The sequence below is a fragment of the Cetorhinus maximus genome, chromosome 13 (genome assembly GCF_964194155.1).
Source record: "Cetorhinus maximus chromosome 13, sCetMax3.hap1.1, whole genome shotgun sequence".
NCBI lineage: Eukaryota > Metazoa > Chordata > Chondrichthyes > Lamniformes > Cetorhinidae > Cetorhinus > Cetorhinus maximus.
In genome coordinates, this window is record NC_135891.1 from 95,181,792 (window position 1) to 95,204,990 (window position 23,199).

Genomic DNA, 23,199 nt, shown 5'->3' on the forward strand with positions numbered 1-23,199 from the left:
TCACTTCAATGGAAAAATGAGGGAGAGATGGAAAACAGGCTGTTGGTGCATTATCACCCGTCTACACTCTCATGAAAAGTCATAATCTACCCCATTATCTTTTGCGAGTGGAGCAATATAATTTTTTTGTTAAGAATACTCTTTTAAAGATAGGCCATTGATAACTTGATTATATCAATGGATAGCAGCTTACTTGTAATAAACAACTGGAGCACGGCAAAGCTTCTCAATATATTGTTGTAACAAAGAGTCGTTGGACTCTGATTTCATATAATTAAAAGTTGTAAAATAAAATTTTACATTTTTAAAACTTTTACAATTTAAAAAAAAATTTCCATGTAATTGTGACTGAATATAAAATTGTAGCTGGATAAAATTAGATATTTAAGTTGCATATAAGAGCCTACAAACTAATGTAACAATATTAGTTAGCTCCTTAAACATACAACTTGGATGAAATGTTAAGCATACTTTCTAATCAGTAATGTTTTACAGTTTATCAACTAATTGCACATTCTCATTGGGTAAGGATTAAAGTTGTACAAACATTGCTGTTTAAAAGAAAACTATGGCTTGGATTTTCCAATTCTGTGTTTGCCAGCCTACAGTTTACTGTCCATTAAAGTGAAATGGTGGAAAATCAAGGGCTGAGGAGCACAGAAGTGGTAAACCCCCTGCCTACATTAATATGGTGTTGCTCATAGTAAGTCAGGGGATACAATGTTTTATAATAGAAGTGTTTTCCTATGTAATGCACAATGTTTTGCACAATATAGTTGATCTCCTGTGCTTTTACACACAGACAAAAGATAGAAAATAATTTGTGCCTTTCTTTTCCTACAACCGTCCCCTAGTCTTCACCTCTAATTCTCTCCTATTTCTCCGCTTATTTTAATTTCTTCTTGGATTTATTAATGTGGTCCCAGTTCTCCAATATGAGGTATAGTAGCCTAGTGGTTATAACAGTGGACTATCAGTCCGGAGGTAATGAGTTGGAATTCCACTGTAGCAGGTTGTAATAGTGAGCTAAAAAGAAATCTGTTAATTGATGGGTTAGTTAAAAATGACTGGTTCACTAATGCCCTTCAAGAATGGGAACTTGTCACCCTTAACTGGTCTGGTCCACACACGATTCCCCTTGCACACTGTGGGCTGAATAATATGGGGGCACGGACCTGCGCCGACCTGCCCGCAGCCATAAAGCACTGTGGGGCAGACTAATGAGGGCCAAGTGGGACTAAGTCCCCGCCCTCTGAAGCTGCCGGCCAATCTGATTGGCTGGCAGCTCCATCAATCCTGGCAGTGCCAGGAAGGTGCCAGTAGCCACTACCAGGACTGTTGGTGAAGAAAGGACCCCAATGCCTTGGATCCCAGGAGCAGGTACATCCGGGGTCTTAGGGCGGGAGGGTTTGCTTAGGTTACGGAGAGGGACAGTGGGGGTTAAGGGAAGGAGCGAGTAAGAAGGAAGGGGGTTCAACATAAGGGGGGAGGGGGGCGCTCTGCCATCGGCAAAGGGCAGCCGCTGAGGAGCTACCCCGACTTTGCTTCCCACCCTTTTATGACCTGGCATGAAAAATTGGTCTTCCCAGTCCCGTCCTGCTGCCCACGTCCAACGTTTTATGGCATGGGCAGCGTATTATCAGGCTCAATTGGCTTGAAACAAGCCTAATTGACCCTTAATTGTTCATTTAAAAATGGTGGACAGGCTGCCAATTTCGGAACTCGCCTACCCCCCATATTATGGGGGCAAACTTGGGGGTGGGCGGGAAGGTGGTGGGATTGGCACTCACCCTGTTTTAAGTGTCCCCCACAGGAAACACACCCGCTGGGGGCACATAAAATTCAGCCTGATGTCTCGAAATGCCTCATGTTAAACCCTCAGAAGCTGTAATTGCTTTTACGTGGGCAAATATTGAAAAATAACATTTTAAAATGGTCTGAGAAAAGGCAGAGGAATAGGATAAAATGGTTAGCTTCTACAAAGAGCCAGCAGAGATTTGAATGCTCTGTAAAGTCTGATTCTAACTAAAAAGAGTGTTACAAAAGACAGAGATGAAAACAGAGATTGTTCCCCACAACCACAAGCCACAAACTGATCTTGAGGAAACAGTGGATGAGGATTGTTGGATCCATTGGAGAGAATTATGCAGGAGGGTATGCAGCAACTCAAAACCTATTCTTCTTCCCCCTAGTCATACATGTGAATGTATTCACTCAGGCACTCTGTCATTCACAATATCATTCACAAACTTAGCAAATAGTACAAAATCATAGCATGCCGTGTTATTGACAGGTCACAATTGTTCTAAAAGGTGTACTACTGATACCACTGTAATACTTCATATTATTGTGTTTCCACTAGTGTCCCCAAGGTCCAGCTAGATGCAATCCCTGAAGGTTCTGAGCGTACCACTTCACAATATGCAGCACCACTTACTCTGCCTTAAGCACTATTACAAGCGTGTCATTCTGGTGCCACTAGACAGAGAGATTAAGTGGGGGAGCACTAGTTAAAGCACACAGCATGAGTGACAAGGAGCAAATAGAAATGGGGACAAAGGGTCAGGAAACATGCTGAGTGTAGGGTTAGTGCTACGCTCAGCTTTTGAACTCTGGGCTGGTGTTATAGAGGGTTTGTTACAAAAGAATCCTGCTGAACACCATCAATTCATTTATGCAAACCTCTGGATTCTTATGGGTTTTTTTTAACTGATGTTGCAAATGCCTTGAGCGCCGATGTATGTGAGGTTGTCTTGGATGGGATGTTGCTTTGGAGTATATGTGAAGCTTCAATGACCTGCATGGAGCCCAATGTTCCTCTACCATACAATCACAGAACATGATAAGGAAATGTCAAGAGGTGATGAACGGCAGGAGGAAAGCCAAGCAAAGAAAAATTATAGACCTCTTGTCTGAGAGTAAAAAGATACTGCAGTATACAGGATCACTAGCGCTCAGTTATTTCCTCAGAACCTGTAAACTAGGAAGAAATTGTTAGGTTGTCATCAGTGCTCTTGAGTTAACCCATATGCAAAAGAGCTTATCCCCCCAAGGTCAACACAGGACTTACGAATCCTGTGCGTTAGAATGCAGACCCTGTGTCACACAGTGTTATGGAAGATGTAGAGAATTAGGGAAGTACAGTATATGCTGGATCAGGAAGTAATCCAAAGCCTGTGGACATTGCCTGTAATTGGTCCCCAAGGAAGACAAGATCATGCAGTCTGTATAGGTTACGTAGAAGAATTTAGAAATTATATTACAAATACTGACTGTTCAGCCCATATAAAGGGATCAGATAGCCCTGGTACCACCTGTCACCCTGCTCCAGCAGCTCAACTGGCCAATTGGGAGTAGCTCAACTGGATCAGTTCCAATTTCCATTTAAGAATGCGCCTGTTGATAACTGATTTAACCACCTATAGCTTTCTTGAACGTTGATATGAACTCTGTTTCAATCATTAATTCAGGTAGTGCATTTTGCAGCCTTAATAGCCATTCTGTAAGAAGGTTATTCCTGCTTTCTGTCCCAAATCTTTTACACTTAATTTTGTAAGTACATTTCTTCACTCAAGACCCTTCAATCACTGGAAACAACCTGTGCCACTCTTTTATAATTTTAAATATCTCCAACAAATCATCCCATTATTTGGTCTGTTCCAATGAAAGCAGCCCCAAATTTTGAAGTCCTTTTTTTCCATATCAAGCAGCATTCTAGTCAAATAAGATAATAGCAAAATACTGTGGATGCTGGAAATCTGAAACAAAAACAGAAAATGCTGGAAAAACTCAGCAGGTCTGACAGCATCTGTGGAGAGAGAAACAGAGTTGATGTTTCGAGTCCGTCATACTGTTTTTGTTTCAGCATTCTAGTCAATGTGTGCTGTGCCCTGTCTACCATGGCTCAACATTTTTCCTACATTGTGGAGCTCCAAACTGCATGCAACACTCCAACCATACCCTTACTAAGATATTACCTAAGTTCATTTTACATCTTGAATTTTCATATTCTTGTTTTAAAACCCAGCATGCTTTTAGCTTTTTATGGCCTTAACCGCTTGTGGTGCTATTCTTACTGTCTTGTGCACATGAACCCCCAAGCTAGATTTAACAGTGCGCTGGAGTCCCTGAAACCCCGGTGAGCTTGCCCCCACTTTGTCGGATTGCCCTGTAGCCATTTAACAGAAAGCTTGCCGTTGATTGGTTTAAGGTGAGATTTCATCCCCAACTGGGCAGGAAGTCCCATGTCTGAGAGCTGCTGGCCAATCAAATGGCTGGCATTTCTTTGGTGCCAGGGAGAGTGGTGGCCACTGCTGGGGCTGTGTCCAGCACCCAACAGCAAGGAACCATGGAGCCGGAGTCAAAGTTAAGTGCAGGGTGAGGATAGTATTCGACAGGGCCAGAGGGCTAGGGCCCGGCAAAGGAGGTGGGGGGTTGGGGGGGGTTTGCGGGCGGTGGGGACCCGGATTAGACAGGTCAGGGGTGAGAGGGGTGTGAGGGAAGAGTTGAAGACCTTGAGAAGGACCCCTGATAGGCTCAGAGGATCTTTAAGGAGGCTCCTCTGCCCTCTGCACTCCGCCAGCCTACGTAATGAAAGCTGCTGGGTTGGATGCTTGGTGTGGGCTTCTTCTGCCACTGGTTAAATCCTTGGAGCAGCAGGATGAGACCCTTAAGTGGGCGGGTCTCCTGATGCCTCCCCCGTCATTCATAAAATTGTGGCGAGGCAGGGGCTGGTGGCTAAGTGGTGGACACAGCGCCCGTGGCATTTTACAGGTGCCCCCACCGCTAACCCACCCCTGGTGGCCATAAAATCTAGCGCTCCCGCTCCACCTTTTTCTATTTTCTATGCGTCCTATTTGAAACTTTCGATGACATTTCCTCTAACCCCATCTCCAATTATTAATGGACATAGTGAACAGAAGCAGTCTCAGATCAGGACCACGTGGGATAGTGAAGTCCACTTTCAACACTCTGAGAATTCCCTATAACGCCTACTCACTCTTTCTTCCCTTTTATCCAGTGTTTAAATTAATTTTCCACTCTTGCCATGGGAAATAGTTTTCCCAGCAAATGTTGAAATGTTTAAATGTAGAGCTCATTACAAGCTGAAGCCTTCCTTGTTTAGGGCTGCATTTACAGTATCATCTGACCACAATGCTTTCATATAGTTATATTACATTCATGACAGTGCAACTCCATTGGAATGGAACATTGTCTTTAGGAGTACAACATGGCCATCTAACATTGGTGTTGTCCCTAAAAGGCAAATGCTGATGTACTGTCACGTCTAGAATAAAAGCAGTAATGGTCCTCATGAGTGCTGCATTGCTGGTACTGAGGTCTGTTGAACAAGAGCTAGCTGGTAAAAAATGAAGCAAATAAAACTATTTTCGGGAATCATAGGAAGCAAAGGCTCACCAATGATATGGAATCCAGAGAATAAAGCCAGTGTAAAAGAGAACAAAAAAGACCCCCAAAATGTGTAACTTAAAAATGACACACACCTACACTTTACATGATATAATGTTCCTGACTTACCAAGAGCAGCACCATAGGATGTTCTAGTAATATATTAAAAATGACACCTCAGTGCGCAGACATCACACTGCAGACAGCACACTTTGCTGCAGATGCAAAAGAATCTTTAAAAAAAACAAAAAAAAGCCAGTTACTTAATGCTGGGTGCTTATGATCTAGAGCCAAAACTGACAAGCACTTTATATTCTCTAATCAAAAGACAACTAAACTCTGCATGACCTGAGCTTCTGTTTTACATCACCAAAAACGTGACTTTGTTCCCTTAAGCGTGCACAGCTCCATCTTAAGAAAATAATATATTGTGCATTATGTGGTGTAAAACTCTTGTCCTTATAATACATTTCATCTGACTTAACACGGTGCGAGACCTACAAATAATAATATAAAATAGGTACAAATTCATATATTTTTTCCAAATGCCTCGCTTCAGCTACCGGACTTGCTAGATCAAATCTTAGACATCACACGTCAAAGTCTGTGTCACACTTGCACCTCAGTGCCCTAAATTTCTTACTCATGAACCAGGCGGGATTGACACCTGAACTGGTGCTGTCAACGCAGTAAGTGAATAAAAACTAACAATTTCAAAAACTTCCAGTCAAAAATTGGCAACAGCTCGTACGTAGCCTGCAGCATAAGTGGAGCCAATCAAATTGCTCCAAATGCTTTTTGAAAATCTTTATAATTATCATACTACCAAGAGATTAGTCTTCACAAGAGATTAGTATGGTGCAAAAGAAAATAACATGGCGTTTTGTCTCAGTGGATAAAACTACTGACATTTTTCCTGTGAACATTGAGCTATTGTGGAGGCAGCAGGGGCAGGTTTAAGACAAATGATCAGGAGCAACAAAAGATCAATGGAGTGCAAAATGTTTGAAAAATGTGGTCCTCTCAGTGAAAATTTAGCTTTAAAGGAATGTTCTGCTTCACAGTTTATCTTTCTCCTCTTGTGCTCATCTCTCCTTATCAGCTTCTCTCCCCTGAATTTCTCTTTTCTGAACTATTTTGTTCACAGGACATGTGGCTAGGCCAGCATTTATTGCTCATCCCTAATTCCCCTAAAGAACAGGGTGGTGAGCCGACTTTTTTTTATTCATTCATGGGATGTGGGCTTCGCTGGCTAAGCCAGCATTTATTGCCCATCCCTAGTTGAGGAGGTGGTGGTGAACTGCTTTCTTGAACCGCTGCAGTCCATGTGGTGTAGGTACACCCACAGTGCTGTTAGGAAGGGAGTTCCAGGATTTTGACCCAGTGACAGTGAAGGAACAGCGATATATTTCCAAGTCAGGATGGTGAGTGGCTTGGAGGGGAACTTCCACGTGATGGTTTTCCCATCTAACTGCTGCCCTTGTCCTTCTAGGTGGTAGTGGTCGTGGGTTTGGAAGGTGCTGTAGAAGGAGCCTTGGTGAATTGCTGCAGTGCATCTTGTAGATGGTACACACTGCTGCTGCTGTGTGTCGGTGGTGGAGAGAGTGAATGTTTGTGGATGTGGTGCCAATCAAGCGGGCTGCTTTGCCCTGGAAGGTGTCAAGCTTCTTGAGTGTTGTAGGAGCTGCACTCATCTAGGCAAGTGGGGAGTATTCCATCACATTCCTGACTTGTGCCTTGTAGATGGTGGACAGGCTTTGGAGAGTCAGGAGGTGCATTACTTGTCACACTATTCCTAGCCTCTGACTTGCTCTTGTAGCCACAGTATGGCTAGTCCAGTTCAGTTTCTGGTCAATGGTAACCCCCAGGATAGCTGATAGTGGGGGATTCAGTGATGGTAATGCCATTGAACATCAAGGGACGATGGTTGGATTCTCTCTTGTTGGGGATGGTCATTGCTTGACACTTGTGTGGTGCGAATGTTACTTGTCACTTGTCAGCCCAAACCTGGATATTGTCCAGGTCATGCTGCATTGGACATAGACTGCTTCAGTATCTGAGCAGTCGCGAATGGTGCTAAACATTGTGCAATCATCAGCAAACATCCCCACTTCTGACCTTGTGATGGAAGGAAGGTCATTGATGAAGCAGCTGAAGATGGTTGGGCCGAGGACACTACCCTGAGGAACTCCTGCAGTGTTGTCTTGGAGCTGAGATGATCTCCAACAACCACAACCATCTTCCTTTGTGCTAGGTATGACTCCAACCAGCAGAGAGTTTTCCCCCTGATCCCCATTGTCTCCAGTTTTGCTAGGGTTCCTCGATGCCACACTCTGTCAAATGCTGCCTTGATGTCACCTCACCTCGGGAGTTCATGTTTGAACCAAGGCTGTAGTGAGGTCAGGAGCTGAGTGGCCCTGGTGGAACCTAGACTGGGTGTCAGTGAGCAGGTTATTGCTAAGCAGGTGCCGCTTGATAGCACTGTTGATGACCTTTTCCATTACTTTACTGATAATTGAGAGTAGACTGATGGGGTGATAATTGGCCAGGTTGGATTTGTCCTGCTTTTTGTGTACAGGACATACCTGGGCAATTTTCTATGTAGCCGGGTAGATGCCAGTGTTGTAGCTGTACTGGAACAGCTTGGCTAGGGGTGCAGCAAGTTCTGGAGCACAAGTCTTCAGTACTATTGCCGGAATATTGTCAGGGCCCATAGCCTTTGCAGTATCCAGTGCCTTCAGCGTCTCTTGATATCATATGGAGTGAATTGAATTGGCTGAAGACTGGCATCTGTGATGCTGGGGATCTCTGGAGGAGGCCGAGATGGATCATCTGCTCGGCACTTCTGACTGAAAATTGTAGCAAATGCTTCAGCCTTATATTTTGCACTGATGTACTGGGCTCCTCCATCATTGAGAATGGGGATATTTGTGGAGCTTCCTCCTCCAGTAACTTGTTTAATTGTCCACCACCATTCATGACTGGATGTGGCAGGACTGCAGAGCTTGGATCTGATCCATTGGTTGTGGGATCGCTTAGCCCTGTCTATCACTTGCTGCTTATGCTGTTTAGCACGCAAGTAGTCCTATGTTACAGCTTCACCAGGTTGACACCTAATTTTTAGATATGCCTGATGCTGCTCCTGACATGCCCTCCTGCACTCTTCATTCAACCAGGGCTGACCCCCTGGCTTGATGGTAATGGTAGAGTGGGGGATATGCCTGGCCATGAGGTTACAGGTTGTGTTTGAGTACAATTCTGCTGCTGCTGATGGCCCACAGTGCCTTATGGACGTCCAGTCTTGAGTTGCTAGATCTGTTTGAAATCTATCCCATTTAGCACGGTGGTAGTGCCACACAACACGATGGAGGGTATCCTCAATGTGAAGATGGGACTTTTTCTCCACTACGGCTGTGTGGTGGTCACTCCAACCCATACTGTCATGGACAGATGCACCTGTAGCAGGTAGGTTGGTGAGGATGAAGTCAACTATGTTTTTCCCTCTTGTTGGTTCCCTCACCACCTGCTGCAGACCCAGTCTAGCAGCTATGTCCTTTAGGACTTGGCCAGCTCAGTCAGTAGTGGTGCCACCGAACCACTCCTGGTGATGGACTTTGAAGTCCCCCACCCAGAGTACATTCTGTGCCCTTACCTCTCTCAGTGCTTCCTCCAAGTGATGTTCAACATGGAGGAGCACTGATTCTTCAGCTGATGGAGAGCGGTACGTGGTAATGAGCAGGGGGTTTATTTGCCCATGTTTGACTTGATGCCATGAGACTTCATGGGGTCTGGAGTCAATGTTGAAGACTCACAGGGCAACTCTCTCCCAACTGTATACCACTGTGCCACCACCTTTGCTGGGTCTGCCCTGCCGGTGGGACAGGACATACCCAGGGATGTTGATGGTGGCATCTGGGACATTATCTGTAAGGTATGATTCCGTGAGGATGACTATGTCAGGCTATTGCTTGACTAGTCTCAGACAGCTCTCCCAATTTTGGCACTAGCCCCCAGATGTTAGTAAGGAGGTCTTTGCAGGGTTGACAGGGCTGAGATTGCCATAGTCGTTTCCAGTGCCTAGGTCCGTCCGGTTTCATTCCTTTTTTATGTCTTTGTCGTGCTTGTTATAACTTATTGGCTTGCTAGGCCATTTCAGAGGGCATTTAAGAGTCAACCACATTGCTGTGGGTCTGGAGTCAAGTGTAGGCCGGACCAGGTAAGGACAACAGATTTCCTTCCCTAAAGGACATTAATGAACCAGATGGGTTTTTACAACAATTGACAATAGTCTCATGGTCATCATCAGGCTTTTAATTCCAGATTCTTATTGAATTCAATCCGCAGAGTATTACCTTGCATTTCTGGATCACGAGTCCAGCGACATACCATTATGCCATCGCCTCCCCACCAAACCACATCTCAAACCACTGCAGCCCATGTGGTTTAGGTATACCCGCAGTGCTATTAGGGAGCTCCAGGATTTCGACCCAGCGACAGTTAAGGGATGACAGCATAGTTCCAAGTTCGGGTGGTGTGTGGCTTGGAGGGCAACTGGCAGGTGGTGGTGTGGGTGGTGTTCCCATGCATCTGCTACTCTTATCCTTCTAGGTGGTAGAGGTCACGGGTTTGGAAGGTGCTGTCGAAGGAGTCTTGGCGAGATGCTGCAGTGCATGTTGTAGATGACACACACTGCTGCCACTGTGCATCAATGGTGGAAGAAGTGAATGTTTAAGGTTGTGGATGAGGTGTTAATCAAGAGGGCTGGTTTCTCCAAGATGGTGTTGAGCTTCTTGACTGTTGTTCAAGCTGCACACGTCCAGGCAGGTGGACTGTATTCCGTCACACTCCTGACTTGTGCCTTGTGGACAGGCTTTGGGGAGTCAGATGGTGAGTTACTTGCTGCAGAATTCCCATGCTTTGACCTGCTCTTGTAGCCACAGCACATATATGGCAGACCCAGCTCAGTTTCTGGTCAATGATAACTCCCAGGATGTTGATAGTGGGAGATTCAGTGATGGTAATGCCATTGAATGTCAATTAGGGAGATGGTTAGACTCTCTCTTGTTGGATATGGACATTGCCTGGCATTTGCATGGCGCAAATGTACAATCCTTTCACATTCTTTCCTATTCTCATTTGACCTGTGTTTTTCTTTCTCTCACCTTTTCAGGTTTACTGTCTTTCTTTAATTTTCGTGCCCTTTTGCTCCTTTTCTCATTTATTCCTCCTCTTGTTCACAAATTGCATCCCCCTTTCCGATCTTGCACTTTTCCCTGCTCTGGTTCATTCTCTTGCTCCCTGTTCCACCTGCCCCCTCCCCCACTTTTCTTGTTTACTGTATCCTTCTACCATTCTGAGCATTTGCTCTGCAGAAAAGCTGGGTCCATTTTGTGTATATATTCTAGGGAAACGAAGAGAGTTAATTTTACATGATGTTAAATTTGAAATGCAAACAAAGGGCAGAGTCATCCCAGATTTGCACTAAGTGCAGTAGCAGGCGGGGAAAGGATGTTTTACCCGCCGGCCGCAATGGCGGCTTTTCACACAGTATCATCGTGATCCCGCCTCATTAATCATGCACTCTTGGGAAACAGGCCGTTTCGATGGTGGGCTGTCTTCAATTCACCCACAATGCCATCACCTCACAGCTTCATCACGCCAGGCGCCATATTTTAAGTGCAGCTTCACGCACACCTCTCAGTGCTTCCAGCCCAAGACCGCTGTAAAGACGGCATGACCCCAAAAGGCAAGAAGACTGCAGCCCTCTGATTTAGTGATGCATCCCTTGAGTGCCTTTTGGACGCTGTGGAGGCCTGCCGTGATGTCCTCTATCCCTGCCCTGGCCGCAGGATGGGCAGCCACATCACCAATCCAGAATGGGAGGGGGTGGTCACTGCCAATGGCCTGCAAAAGAGGACAGCGACCCAGTGTCGAAAGAGGATGAATGATCTCCTCCGTTCCGTCAGGATAAGTCACTCTTCTCATCGCTCTCAACTCACACACTCACACAAACCCATCACACATCCACAAGGCCCTCACTCACTGCCAGTTCAAGGGACATCACCATTCACTCTCTCACACACACCTTCATTGTCCTCATCCTGTCCATGGGACCAGTCACCACCCACACATGCCAGGCATGGTTATCATCTGGCCTGACAGGCATCCTGCTTACATTCTCTCCATCTGTATTCATGCAGGACAAGCTGGCACAAAACAACAGGGAGAGGTTGCAGACCGGTGAAGGAATGTCTGAAATCAAGGTCCTCATGAACTTTGAAAATAGAGTCATACAGCTGGCCAGCGAGGATCTGGACCATTCCTGTGCTAATGGTGAGGTTGGCGCTGCTCTACCAATTGAAGGTCCAGCAGTGCAATATCCATCAGACAACCATGCCGTGAGTGATATGTCCTGTTTCACAGACCACTGCCATGCACTAATTATCTCTCCTTTCTTTCTGGCACATCTGCCAAACAGTCGAAGGGGTCCATGACTCAGAGCTTCCGATCAAGCTCCGAAGACACATCAGAAAAAGAATCTGATGGCACCCTCATTGAAAACCGTCACAACGCTCACCCACACCCTCCACCAGTGCAGAGACACACACCTCGGTGGGACCTAGCTTTACAGTAGCCTTGGGATCACAATCTGGTGAGCACATCACACCTTCTGATCCACAGCAGTTGTCTGGCACTCAGGAGGGCTGCTGGAGGCCAGAAACTTGCTGAGTCTGAGTCAGATGAGGAGCCGCTGGACTTGGTCATACCTCAGTTACTGGAGCTAAAAAGCTCAGGAACACCAGGAAGGGATGTCCGCTGCATTCCTCAGATTGCAAAGCACGATGGAGGAGTCCATCCACCTTCAGTCTGAGGTGTATACCAATGCACTGAGATCAACAATAGTAGGATGGCGGCTGCCATGGAGACTTTGGTACAGGACATTGGTCCTGCACTGCTGCGTGGGCTGAACTCCATCGCTGACGCCATAGTTGGCCTCCAGCAGTCTCAACGCGAGAGGGGTGCGGGGCAGCTCAATCTCACTCCAGCTTCCCCTTCTCCTCGAGGAGTTGGTCAGGAGCCCTGGGGCACCCATAGCGAGGAGGATCAGCAGGTGCACACCCCGGGACCATCCACCCACGTACTCTGGGAGCGTCTGGCCCATCTGAATCCCCTTTTCCTGTGACACCAGCAGCTCCAGCTCCACAGGTCGAGCAGGGTGCCACTGCCACATAGCAGGACCCCAAAAGCAGGCCAGGGCCCTCCACGTCTCATCCCTCCAGATGATGTCTGCTAAGGTCATCACAGACAGGGCGTAGGCTGCCTCCATCTCGGCTGTGGGTGTCCAGGGAGCACCAAGACATAGCGGCAGGGTTAGGAAGGTTAAGAAGATGTAATTGCACAGCTTGGGCATGGGCGTTAATCACTTATACATAATGTTCACTATTGTCAATAAATTCCCAAGAATGTCTCCCTGCCTATGGCTCCTTGTTCTGATGTGCAGTGTTTGTGTTGCTCAGATGTGAAACCTTGGCTCCTGCACAAGATAAAGGCAGATATCTCAGTCCAGGGCCTCTTCCCTGTGCAGTGTGTAACCTTCAGACCAAAGTGATGGTCCAGCCTCACACTCACTGGTGACATTCCTGATGCCTAGTCATTGCTGCCAGAATGTTGTGGGCTGGCATCACAGAGTTCCATCATTCTCTCTGCTCTCAGCACCTTTGAGGTGGGGCTGGCCCCCATCTTGTCAGCACCTGGTACCGGTGATGCTGTGATCCTGAAGGGGTCAGGTGCAGAAGGCGGACAAACGATCAGGTGTATTTAAAGTTTCAGGGCTGCGTCTCCATGATATGACCCTGATCACAGAGCCCAAGCGAGCTGCCCTCAGCCAGACAGAAGACAGACATTCACAGAGGCTATATGAAGATCTATGAAGTGTCCTCACTGCATGTTGTCATCATCCTTCTGGAATCAAGTGAATATTAGGGCCTCCACTGCATCTCCATGACAGGAACATTATCACAGAGGGTATGTGCGCTGTGTTTCACCAGACTGGAGTCAAATGTTCACAGGTGCAATGTGAGGATCTCTTTGCATGTCATCATCATCCTCCACAAATCTAGCAGCTGCCAGGGCCTCCCGAGTGTGCCTGCCTTGTCTGGACATTGAAATGGCCTCATTGTTCTCATCCTCGCCTTCAAGGACCTCCTCACCCTCATCCCCGTCAATGTCCTCCTCACCGGAGATGTCCAGCTCCTCCATCTCTTCCTCAGGCAGCTCCTCTCCCTGTTGCAGCGCCAGGTTGTAAAGGTGCAGTAGGTGATGACAATGCATGACACCCTCTGTGGACTATATTGCAGGGCTTCACCAGACTCGACCTTCACTTTCAGCACCCCAATGATTTGCTCCACCAAGTTGCGAGTTGCAGCATGAGCCTCATTATACATTCTCTCTGCTGCAGTCTGAGGTCGCCACACGGGTGTCATCAGCCACATCCTCTGCGGGTAGCCCTTGTTACTGAGGAGCCATCGCTATAGCTTCTGTGGAACCTGGAAGACGTCAGGGATCTGTGACCGACTGAGAATGTTGGAGTCATGCACACTCCCTGGGATCTGCAGGATCTGCAGGATGCGTTTGTGGTGGTCGCACACCAGCTGCACATTCAGCGAATGGAAGCCCTGTGGTTGACATAGTTGACCACTTGTTGCGACGGAGATCTAAGCGTCACATGAGTGCAGTCGATGGCACCCTGCACCTGTGGGAAACCTGAGGTCTGGGCAAATCGCAGCGCTCTTGCATCCTGGTTTTCCTGGTCCTGGATGAAATGCATGAAGTTGTGTGCCTTTACAAAGATGGTGTCTGTGACCTTATGGATGCATTTGTGGGTGGAGGCTTGTGATATTCCACTGAGGCCACCTGTGGAGCCCTGAAAGGAGCCACTGGAAAGAAATTAAGTGTCCTGGTCACTTTCATGGCCACTGGCAGTGGATGGCCTCCATGTCCCCGTGGCGCCAAATCCTGCAGCAGGTGGCGGATGTGACTGACCAGTTCCCTAGACGCGCGCAATCTTCGGTGACACTGGTTCTTGGTCATCTGCAGGAATGAAAGGCGGCATCCATAGACCCTGGGTCTAGCTAGGCACCGACCAGCAACACCTCGCTGTGGCTCTTCAGCAGTGTGTGTGAGAACCCCAGCAGCCCCTTCCTCCAGAGGGAACTGCTCCTCCCTCTGTGCAGCCAGGCGCCTCCGTCACTCTCTCCTCCTTTGTCTGTGCTCTCTGTAAGCCACAAGGCATACAGCTAGTTCACCAGGCTCCATGATCCTGATGTATTCCTCCTGCAAGATGAAAGAGAGACACGTGGGTTAGCTTGGGTGTTCTAAGAACCTCTCTTGGTTAAGTCTGTAGGCTTCTTAACGCATCCCAGAGAGTGCTGGCCACCACTTGGATGGCCAGAGGTTAGTGCGCTACTTGGCTGCCTGAGACCCCACCCACCTCCGCCCCACTTCACCTCACTGATTGGCGGCAGCTTTGCCCATTGGACTGTATGCTGTGCTCTCAGCTCAGGCACAGACATTCTCCTAACCCATGCTGCAAGGCTGCGCTGTTAGCTTGAACCATGGGGGGGACTGGTCCAAACCTGAATTATGACATTGCAAGGGGCTGTCAGCGCCTCCACCAGTGGCTGCTCCATGACCAGCTATAGCAAGGAGATTGTACAATGTGCCCAGTCATCCAATTGCAGTCCAATAAAATGCTCATTAGTTTGCAGTCTGTATCTGAGGGGTGATAAACTCTGGAGCACTTGGTGGCACTTTCATGCCTCTGCTTTGCTTAAGCGGGCAAGTAAGTTGGAGGCCCGACTTCAAGCTTGTAAATGTGGCTGTGCCTGAACTGTCTCAGCTGTGGAGAATGATCACTTTATACAAGGTTTCCCTAATGCATGGCTGCTTGCTGGAGCACTACCATTAATGGTAGTGCAACCCTTGCTGCAGCACCGCACTGTCAGCCAGCCAGGAAAAAGCGGCTTGCCCGTGGCCTTGCCTGAATGTGTGGCACCTCAACCTTGAAGTCCAACAGGCGACCCTCACACGTGCTGTGCAGCTTTACTGTGCACTCCCCTCCGAGTTCCCTTCGAAGTGCAGCTCGCCAAGTGAATACCTCACAAATGCTGTTGTAAAACACATACCGACGTGCTCGGATGATCCCGACATTGGAGGATGATTCCGGCATTGGAGGATGATTCCAGCATTGGGGGATGATTCCGGCATTGGAGGATGATTCCAGCACTGGGGGATGATTCCGGCATTGGGGGATGATTCCGGCATTGGGGGATGATTCCGGCATTGGAGGATGATTCCGGCATTGGGGGATGATTCCGGCATTGGGGGATGATTCCGGCATTGGGGGATGATTCCGGCATTGGGGGATGATTCCGGCATTGGGGGATGATTCCGGCATTGGGGGATGATTCCGGCATTGGGGGATGATTCCAGCAAGCTGGGCTTAGAATGATATGCAGCTGTATTACAATGAAGTTCCCGACGTCTGACAGTGGGAAACACGGCCCACCATTGACAGGCAGAGCAGACCATTGCAAACTCATTTCATGACACCTTGAAACCAATTTTTGGCCTTCTTGCCATATTGTCTGCTCATGTAACCAAACATGCCCACCGCCAACAGGCTGGGAAAATTCCGCCCAAAGGATTTATACCCACAACTGTTATTGGCCTTTTCAAATTAAGATAGGCACCTGTCTTCACAATGACTTGAGCAATAATATCCACAAATAGATCTTTCATAATCAGATGAGATATGTGCAAGCAAGATTCTTTATAGCTGCTGATACCAGTAAACAAGATTTTCACATTGTGATTTCAGAGAACAGCCAAAGAGGTAAAACTCATAATTGGAAGCCAGTTTATTGTCTAATTAATTAAAATTTAAAAGTAATCGCTTCTGACGTGTGCCTGTACAATGGAATAAGAACTTGGAAAAGGATGCACCTAACCAAATTGATTACCTTGGTGATCACTAATGGTCACACCCTATAGGTGGAATTGCCTCTATGATATTTTAAAGTATTTATGGTCATGTTGTACCCATGAAGATTTTTGGATGGTTTCAAGATAGAAGACTAAATAAAGTTCATAGATGATTCTGGTATATAAACATGTTGGGCACATAATTCATTTGCCCTGATTTTTGAGCATGGCAGCCATGAATCATGGCATGCCAGTTCAGAGGTGGGCAAAACATGAATTTATCTACCCATCTCATTTGAATGAAAGTGTAAGTTCCTCTGCCTCCCGTGCAGGTCTCCTCTCCAGTGAGCTCTGCACACAATGAGAGGTGCCAGCAGCATAGCTACACAACACATGGTAGGCTGCCTCTTCAAGGGAAGGTGGAATAAAAAGAATGCTGCAATGGAAATTCTTACAAACTGAAGACCAGGGCACACAGAGGAGTCTGGACTAAAGGATGCCATGTTGGAGGCATTGGTGGTGCAAGTGGGCAGGAACATAGATGCCATGACCCTGCATGGGGCCAGGAAGCCCTCAAGATTATCCTTGGAAGGGAGTGGAAGCAGGTGGCTGGGAAGGCCAAATCCCAGGATCTGGCAGCAGTTCCATTAATGACCTCATGTTGGTGGCCAAAGTCAGTGAATGTATCTTCACATGACATCTTCTACTCATCACATCACCAACCTCTCATCCTGCTTGATGCACCACACTCCCATCACTCACCCAGCAGCACTGTCTGGCACTCAGGGATCAAACCTATCATCCAGATACTCCATTTTACCCTCATACATCTACCAATGCTGCCAGTCTCTCAGTGACTCCACATACCTCCAGCTATTAAGCTATGGCAGGTACAACACTCAAACAAAGTGATCTATAATTACTGACATTCTGCTCTCTCTCTCTTGCAGGACACATTAAAAGGGAGCAGACCAGAGTCAGCAGTGGATGAGGATGTTGCATTTCCTAAGCCCTACAGAGATGATTCTCCACATCATTGCACTGGTGGTACAATGTTGCTGACAATATTGAAAATGATGGCTTCTTCCAGTGTTATGTCTCTTCTCAACTCCTAGCACACCCTTATCCTGCTATCCGGCATGACAAGCAAGCTGCTGATGGTGTGACCATGGACCTCTTGCTTTCCACTCCACACCCACTTCCCTCACAAGAATCTTTCACTTCTGAGTTTCCACTTTCAGACACCCAATAACCGCCACCTGCCCGGTGACAACAGCCCCAGGAGGAAGGGAGAGAGCGACAACGCTGCACTTATGTGGAGGCCCCATCACTTGGTCTGTCACTCGCAGCCACCAGTTCATAAACTGGCACTGCATTTACCTTGGAGACAAGTGTAGAGTGGGGATCAGCACACAATGAGTCACTGGGCACAAGTGGGTTACAGGTAGGCAAAGGGGAAATAATGGTTTGTTTGCCAGCTCACCAGAGGATGGGGTGGCAGACAAGTACTGCTGCTGAAGACTCAGACTTGGACCTCAATGGGGTGGCATGGAGGAGAGCACTGAATGGGCTTGCACACCAAGATGCAGGGGATGTAATTGTGCACCCATACCAAGGAAGAATGTCATACAGATTGCACTGCCTGCCCTTGGGGAAGGTTGGCCTCTGTTGTACATAAATGATTCCTCGCCTGTTGTGTCCACTGGGCCACTGCGGGCCTTTTTTGACCGATGGACACACATGGAATATCCATTTTCACTTAACCCTTTTGCTTTGGTTTTGTTTGTTGATTTTCATTATGAGCAGTTTTTGGGTAGGCCAAACTTCTCCAAAAATTTGGTGTCAATCTTTTAAGGAGGTGCTTTTATCTTTAATTTCATTTAGTCCCTTTAAACTTATCCTTTGTTTCTTTACTTGTCACATTACCATCTCCTTTTGTCTTGTACCATCATCACCTTTGTCATTAGCCTCTCCAGCCTTCCCCCTTTCCCCCTCCCCACTTTCCCTGTTTCTGAGCTCACTTAAACCCTGTTGCATCTCTAAGTTTTTCCAGTTCTGAAGAATGATCGTCGACTTGAAACTCTCTTTTCTCACTCCATAGGTACTGTCTGACCTGCTGAGTATTTCCAGTATTTTCTGTTTTTATTATGCTGATTGTGTCCTTGTACAGCCATCTCAGTTAATGAAAAATAGGACCCTTTCATATTATCATCTACCAATTCCCTGCTAACTTTCTCTGAAAATCTAGCAGTTATACCTGTTTGAAAGAAGCACTTGGTAATTTTCAGTGGAACTATGCCTGCCCAATTCTACAGTCCCACTAGCTTAGCTAAAATGGGACCCTTTAGGTAGTGGTACGCCCTGGTGATGTACTTTATCTACCGACTGATTGGCCTGGGTATAAAGGGCAACATTTTTACATGAACTCATGGTTTTGGCTGTTGTCTTTTACTCGGACTTGCTGATAGCCTGAAAGTTGACGTCCTATAGAAACCTATCTCCAACCAAAAGTATAACTAATGAGTTGTTCCTTTGCAATTCCTTCTGCACCTGCCCAGCTAACAGGTAACAAGTAAGCGTACGTTGCCTGCTGGAGTTACTAGAGTTGGGGATAGATGAGATACAAGATAGCGCCACCACAAGACTATGTTCCATTATCACTTCTCTTCATCTTCTATTACGAAGCCACTTGTCTACCCATCCAGAAAATTGTCTGTCTAGTCCATGAGCCTTAATCTTACCTACTAGCTGACAGAAGGAATCTAATGTTATCTAAAATATCAAGTAAACCATGGCTGTGTAAATGCGGTCTCAGCACAGTGGCGCTAGAATCACTAGTTATTATCTACACCTAGAGTGCATGGACCTGAATTTGTACCTAATATGAGATCAGTTTATTAACATATTATTTTAGCACTCTAGGTGCACAATACTTAGTGTGGGGTCACAGTAGCTCTTAAATGAGTCCTGGTCTCAGGTGGAGAAATGGCAACAACAAGACTAAGTGCAGAATGGTACTGTGCCATTTCAACTTGCAACTCCAAAGTCCAGAAACATAAAGTGGCCAGAACAGTGTTTGTGTGAGGAATCCTGCAGTAAAAAGCAGTGTTATAGTAGTACGATTGGAAACGGTAGCAAGTGTCAGTCCCACAGAATGTGGAGCAACTTTTCAAAATATGTACAAATTTCCGAAGGATTGCCTGAGTGAGGTCATCACACTTTACAAATTTTACACTGTTAACTTCGCAAAGCACTGGATTTTTGCAATTGTTAGTTTGGCCCCTTCTAACTTTGGATTAATGGGAATGAAAAACAGCCTTTTCAGATAACTGCACACCATAGACTTTGCCTGCGGACAAACAACCTGGAAACAGGAATAGCACAACTTGAACAGTGCGCTGGCATATTCAAGACAGAGAGAAAAAAAAACCTGCTTAAGGTAGTCAAAAGTCACGAGGCTAAAACAAAGAAAAGCTCCTTAAAAGAATATTGATCAGGTTATCTCATAACTCTACAAAGAAGAATGAACTGTGTTATCTTCAGGAGAGGCAACATAGAGAAGAGGCAGTCGAGGAAGAATCACTTTGGTGTACACTGATGGGCCTTCCCCCAGGATAAATAGTTTGGTTCTTATATCATTCTTTTACCATTTGTGAGTACTGTCTAGATCTACTGCTTATTGTCATTTGACAATCTAATAAAATGCTAAGAAATCTTGACACTAGTTTCTATACTCAAGGGTAGAATTAGTAATAGGGTTATTTCTCTAATTATAGGGACAAAGTAATAAAAATCCTACGCCTTAAAGAGTTTGACTAGCATTTTGACCACCTTTCACCTGTTTTCCAAATGTACTGTCATGTCCATGTTTTTAGTGCCAACCCTCTATTGTTGCCATGCCAGTTGGTCCATGAAATATGGCAAGGTTCAAAGTGCTGTCAGCAAAAATTACCTTTATACTGCAAGTTCAGAAATTCCACAATATAGAACTTTGTGCAACTGGATCACACACCCCTTACCTTTCTCATTTCAACATATGTCCCTAATCTGTCTACTTGAAGCAAAGACTGCATGTGACAGGCATCAGCAGTTGTAACTGGGAGAAGCACAGGAAGTACAAGACCTTTTATCCCATTGAATAGAGATTCCTGTAGGCAGCTGAGGGAATGGATGAGGGGCGATCAAAAGCCTCTGCTCAGATGTTCTTCCACTAAAATTTAACTTTTGTACCCTTTCTACTTACCCATTCATTCTCTTATTAAAACAGGCATAGTGCCTCACAACAACACAGTGTTACATTTTGCCACATAATTTGAGTGTGAAGTGGTATTTTACTGCAGCACTGTAATATATATTCTTTTTCTGATCCTATTGGTTCCCATAGAAGCCCCAAAGGGAATATGTGCCCAGGTCCTAGAATCACATAACACCCTGTGTCATTCACTCCAACAGTGGTAAGCAGCAGTAAAGATACATTCATTTTGGAAGTTCAGTCAACAAACTGTAAGAAGGCATAATTGATGAAAAACACAACACAAATAAGGAGGATTCAGGGCTAGTACAATTATCGGAGCTGCAACATATTGCCCAAAGGTTCAGCTCAATGGTTCAAATAGCTGCTGAGTCCAAGGATTTGTACCTCACAAGGTCTACCTACAAATACATAGTGGTAGGTCAACATTAGCACTCCATGCAGTCATTTGAAACTGAAGGTGAGGGGTCATGCACACGGGTTTCAAGCCTGGGACAGTAAAGTATGTAGGTTGATAAGTAATGACAGGTGAGAATATGGATCAAGTTAGATGTGATGATGGAGATGAAGGATGGCATGGCCCAGTGTGAGGAAGAGCATAGAAGAGAGCAGGACCTAGATGGGTCAAAAGAGACATTGGCATTGTAGGCTCCCATAAGGAATGCCGAGATTTAGCCTTAAAGTGAGGACAGAGAGGTAATAATGTGATCAGATCAAAATTAGAGTCTAAAGGATGGATGAAAGGGGTGGTGTGAAGTCTACCCAAAGGCTTGAGGGAACTTGGACAACTAATGGCTAGTGAAGAGAAGTCCAGTTAGGAGTGGGTAGAGAAGAGGTAGATCCAAAAGCTGTTAGAGGAGTGGACTGTCAGCTAAGGATCAAATCTTCTGATAAAGGACTTTATTTGTTCAGTTTTGACATACATTTCAGAATCTGGCAATGCTTTTGCTATTCCCACAATTGCCTCTACAGCCTTAATTTGTGTTATGATATATTAAAAACCATTATAAAATAAAGCTACAAATAACAATCAAGCCCATTTACTTACATCAATGTTACATGATCGAAAGCGCTTCCTCTCTCCAAGACAGTATCGCCCACCAATAGTTGGTCTAGAGCAGGACATAAATATTGATACATTATTAAAAAATCAGATAGCCTATTTCTGTAAATGTGGTTGATGTATTTTGAAAAGTAACATGACCAAGGACTTGGAACTCCATTTTTCTGCCACTAATTTAATTGGCTCTTGGTGTGGTGTGCTTATATGTTTGATTTGCCTCAAAGGCAATGCAGAGATAACACTAGTTTCTAAATGTGCAGGTACTTTATTTACAGAGTTTTATAGAACGTTTTAAAACGTCTACACCATGGTTGAACTCCGGCTTCAAGCAGCTTCCGTGCATCTGTTTATTTTTCTCTGTGTCCACACCCAGTCTGAACCAATCAAGCACAGTGAGCAGAGATCAGTCACCAGACTCACATAATCAAACACAGAAAATTGAATGCCACACTTGGAAGTTATAAGAACAAACCTAGCATTGCTAACTTACTGATAGTAATGTTCTGTTGGAAATGTGTGACCAATTCTTAAGATGCATTGTGGTATAGCAGTGTGATTTGTTTGCAGGAACCACGTGACCCATCATTCCAATTATTTACACGGGTTGGCAGCCATTCATTTATCTTTGGCACAAAGTTGTACTTTATATATAATTCTTGCCACTACCAAAAATCTCTTTTCTGAATATTCAGAGGGTTTAGAATTAATTTGATGTTTTTCTTATAGTGAGGACCCGGTGAGACCTATACAGAATGAACTAACAATACACCCTAAATCAAGGGATAAAAGAAGCTGCTACTACAATGGAGATTAAAAAAAACAAATAAACTAGTGCCTTAAATTAGAGCAAATTGTTATTGATTTTTGACGGCACACAATTACAACAAAAAAAAGCACTGACGGAAAAATAATACTGATGAACATTGCAACATAGCAAAGTAGGTGCCAATGAGTTACTGTATAGGTAAAGGGGGCAGTACTAAATTCACACAGTATGGAGCACCAATTATTAACTAATACAGGAGTGGACATGGGAAATGAAATAGAGAAGTAGACAATATTGAATTAATAAATTCATAGACCAACAAATCAACAAGGTAATGGAGCAACAGCCAATAAAATAGTGGAGGAAGCAAAAATCAATAGATTAATGAAACAGTGGATACCAGTAAATTAATAAGTCAACACTGCAGTTTGCACACCAAAAAAGATCAATCAAGATTGAAGTAGGAGGTGCAATAATGGAGTAACAGGTATGAGTTCATTAATACCACTTCCTATCTTGGCTAGCACTGGTTTTCTGTCCCCATGGTTGTGAACTAACTTCTGCCAGTTTCATCAGCAGTTTATTTGTCAAGGCACTGCAATCAATTATCATGCATGCATGGTGTAAAAGTAAAAACATGCTCATTGTAAAAGATTCATTGGCTAGAGAAATAATCTTTTAGCTTGTAAAGGTAGTTAAATGGTTAATAATGTACAGTTATATAGC

General features: G+C 45.4%; 1 protein-coding gene across 2 annotated transcripts in view; it reads right to left on the minus strand.

Moving 5' to 3' along the window:
* Positions 1 to 23,199, minus strand: part of adamts10 (ADAM metallopeptidase with thrombospondin type 1 motif, 10) — a 185,015-nt gene that overhangs the window by 57,484 nt on the left and 104,332 nt on the right. For both annotated transcript variants that reach the window (XM_078555843.1, XM_078555844.1), the window contains one exon: positions 21,693 to 21,756. In XM_078555843.1, the coding sequence (XP_078411969.1) occupies positions 21,693 to 21,756 (64 nt within the window). The remainder of the gene's footprint in view (positions 1 to 21,692; positions 21,757 to 23,199) is intronic.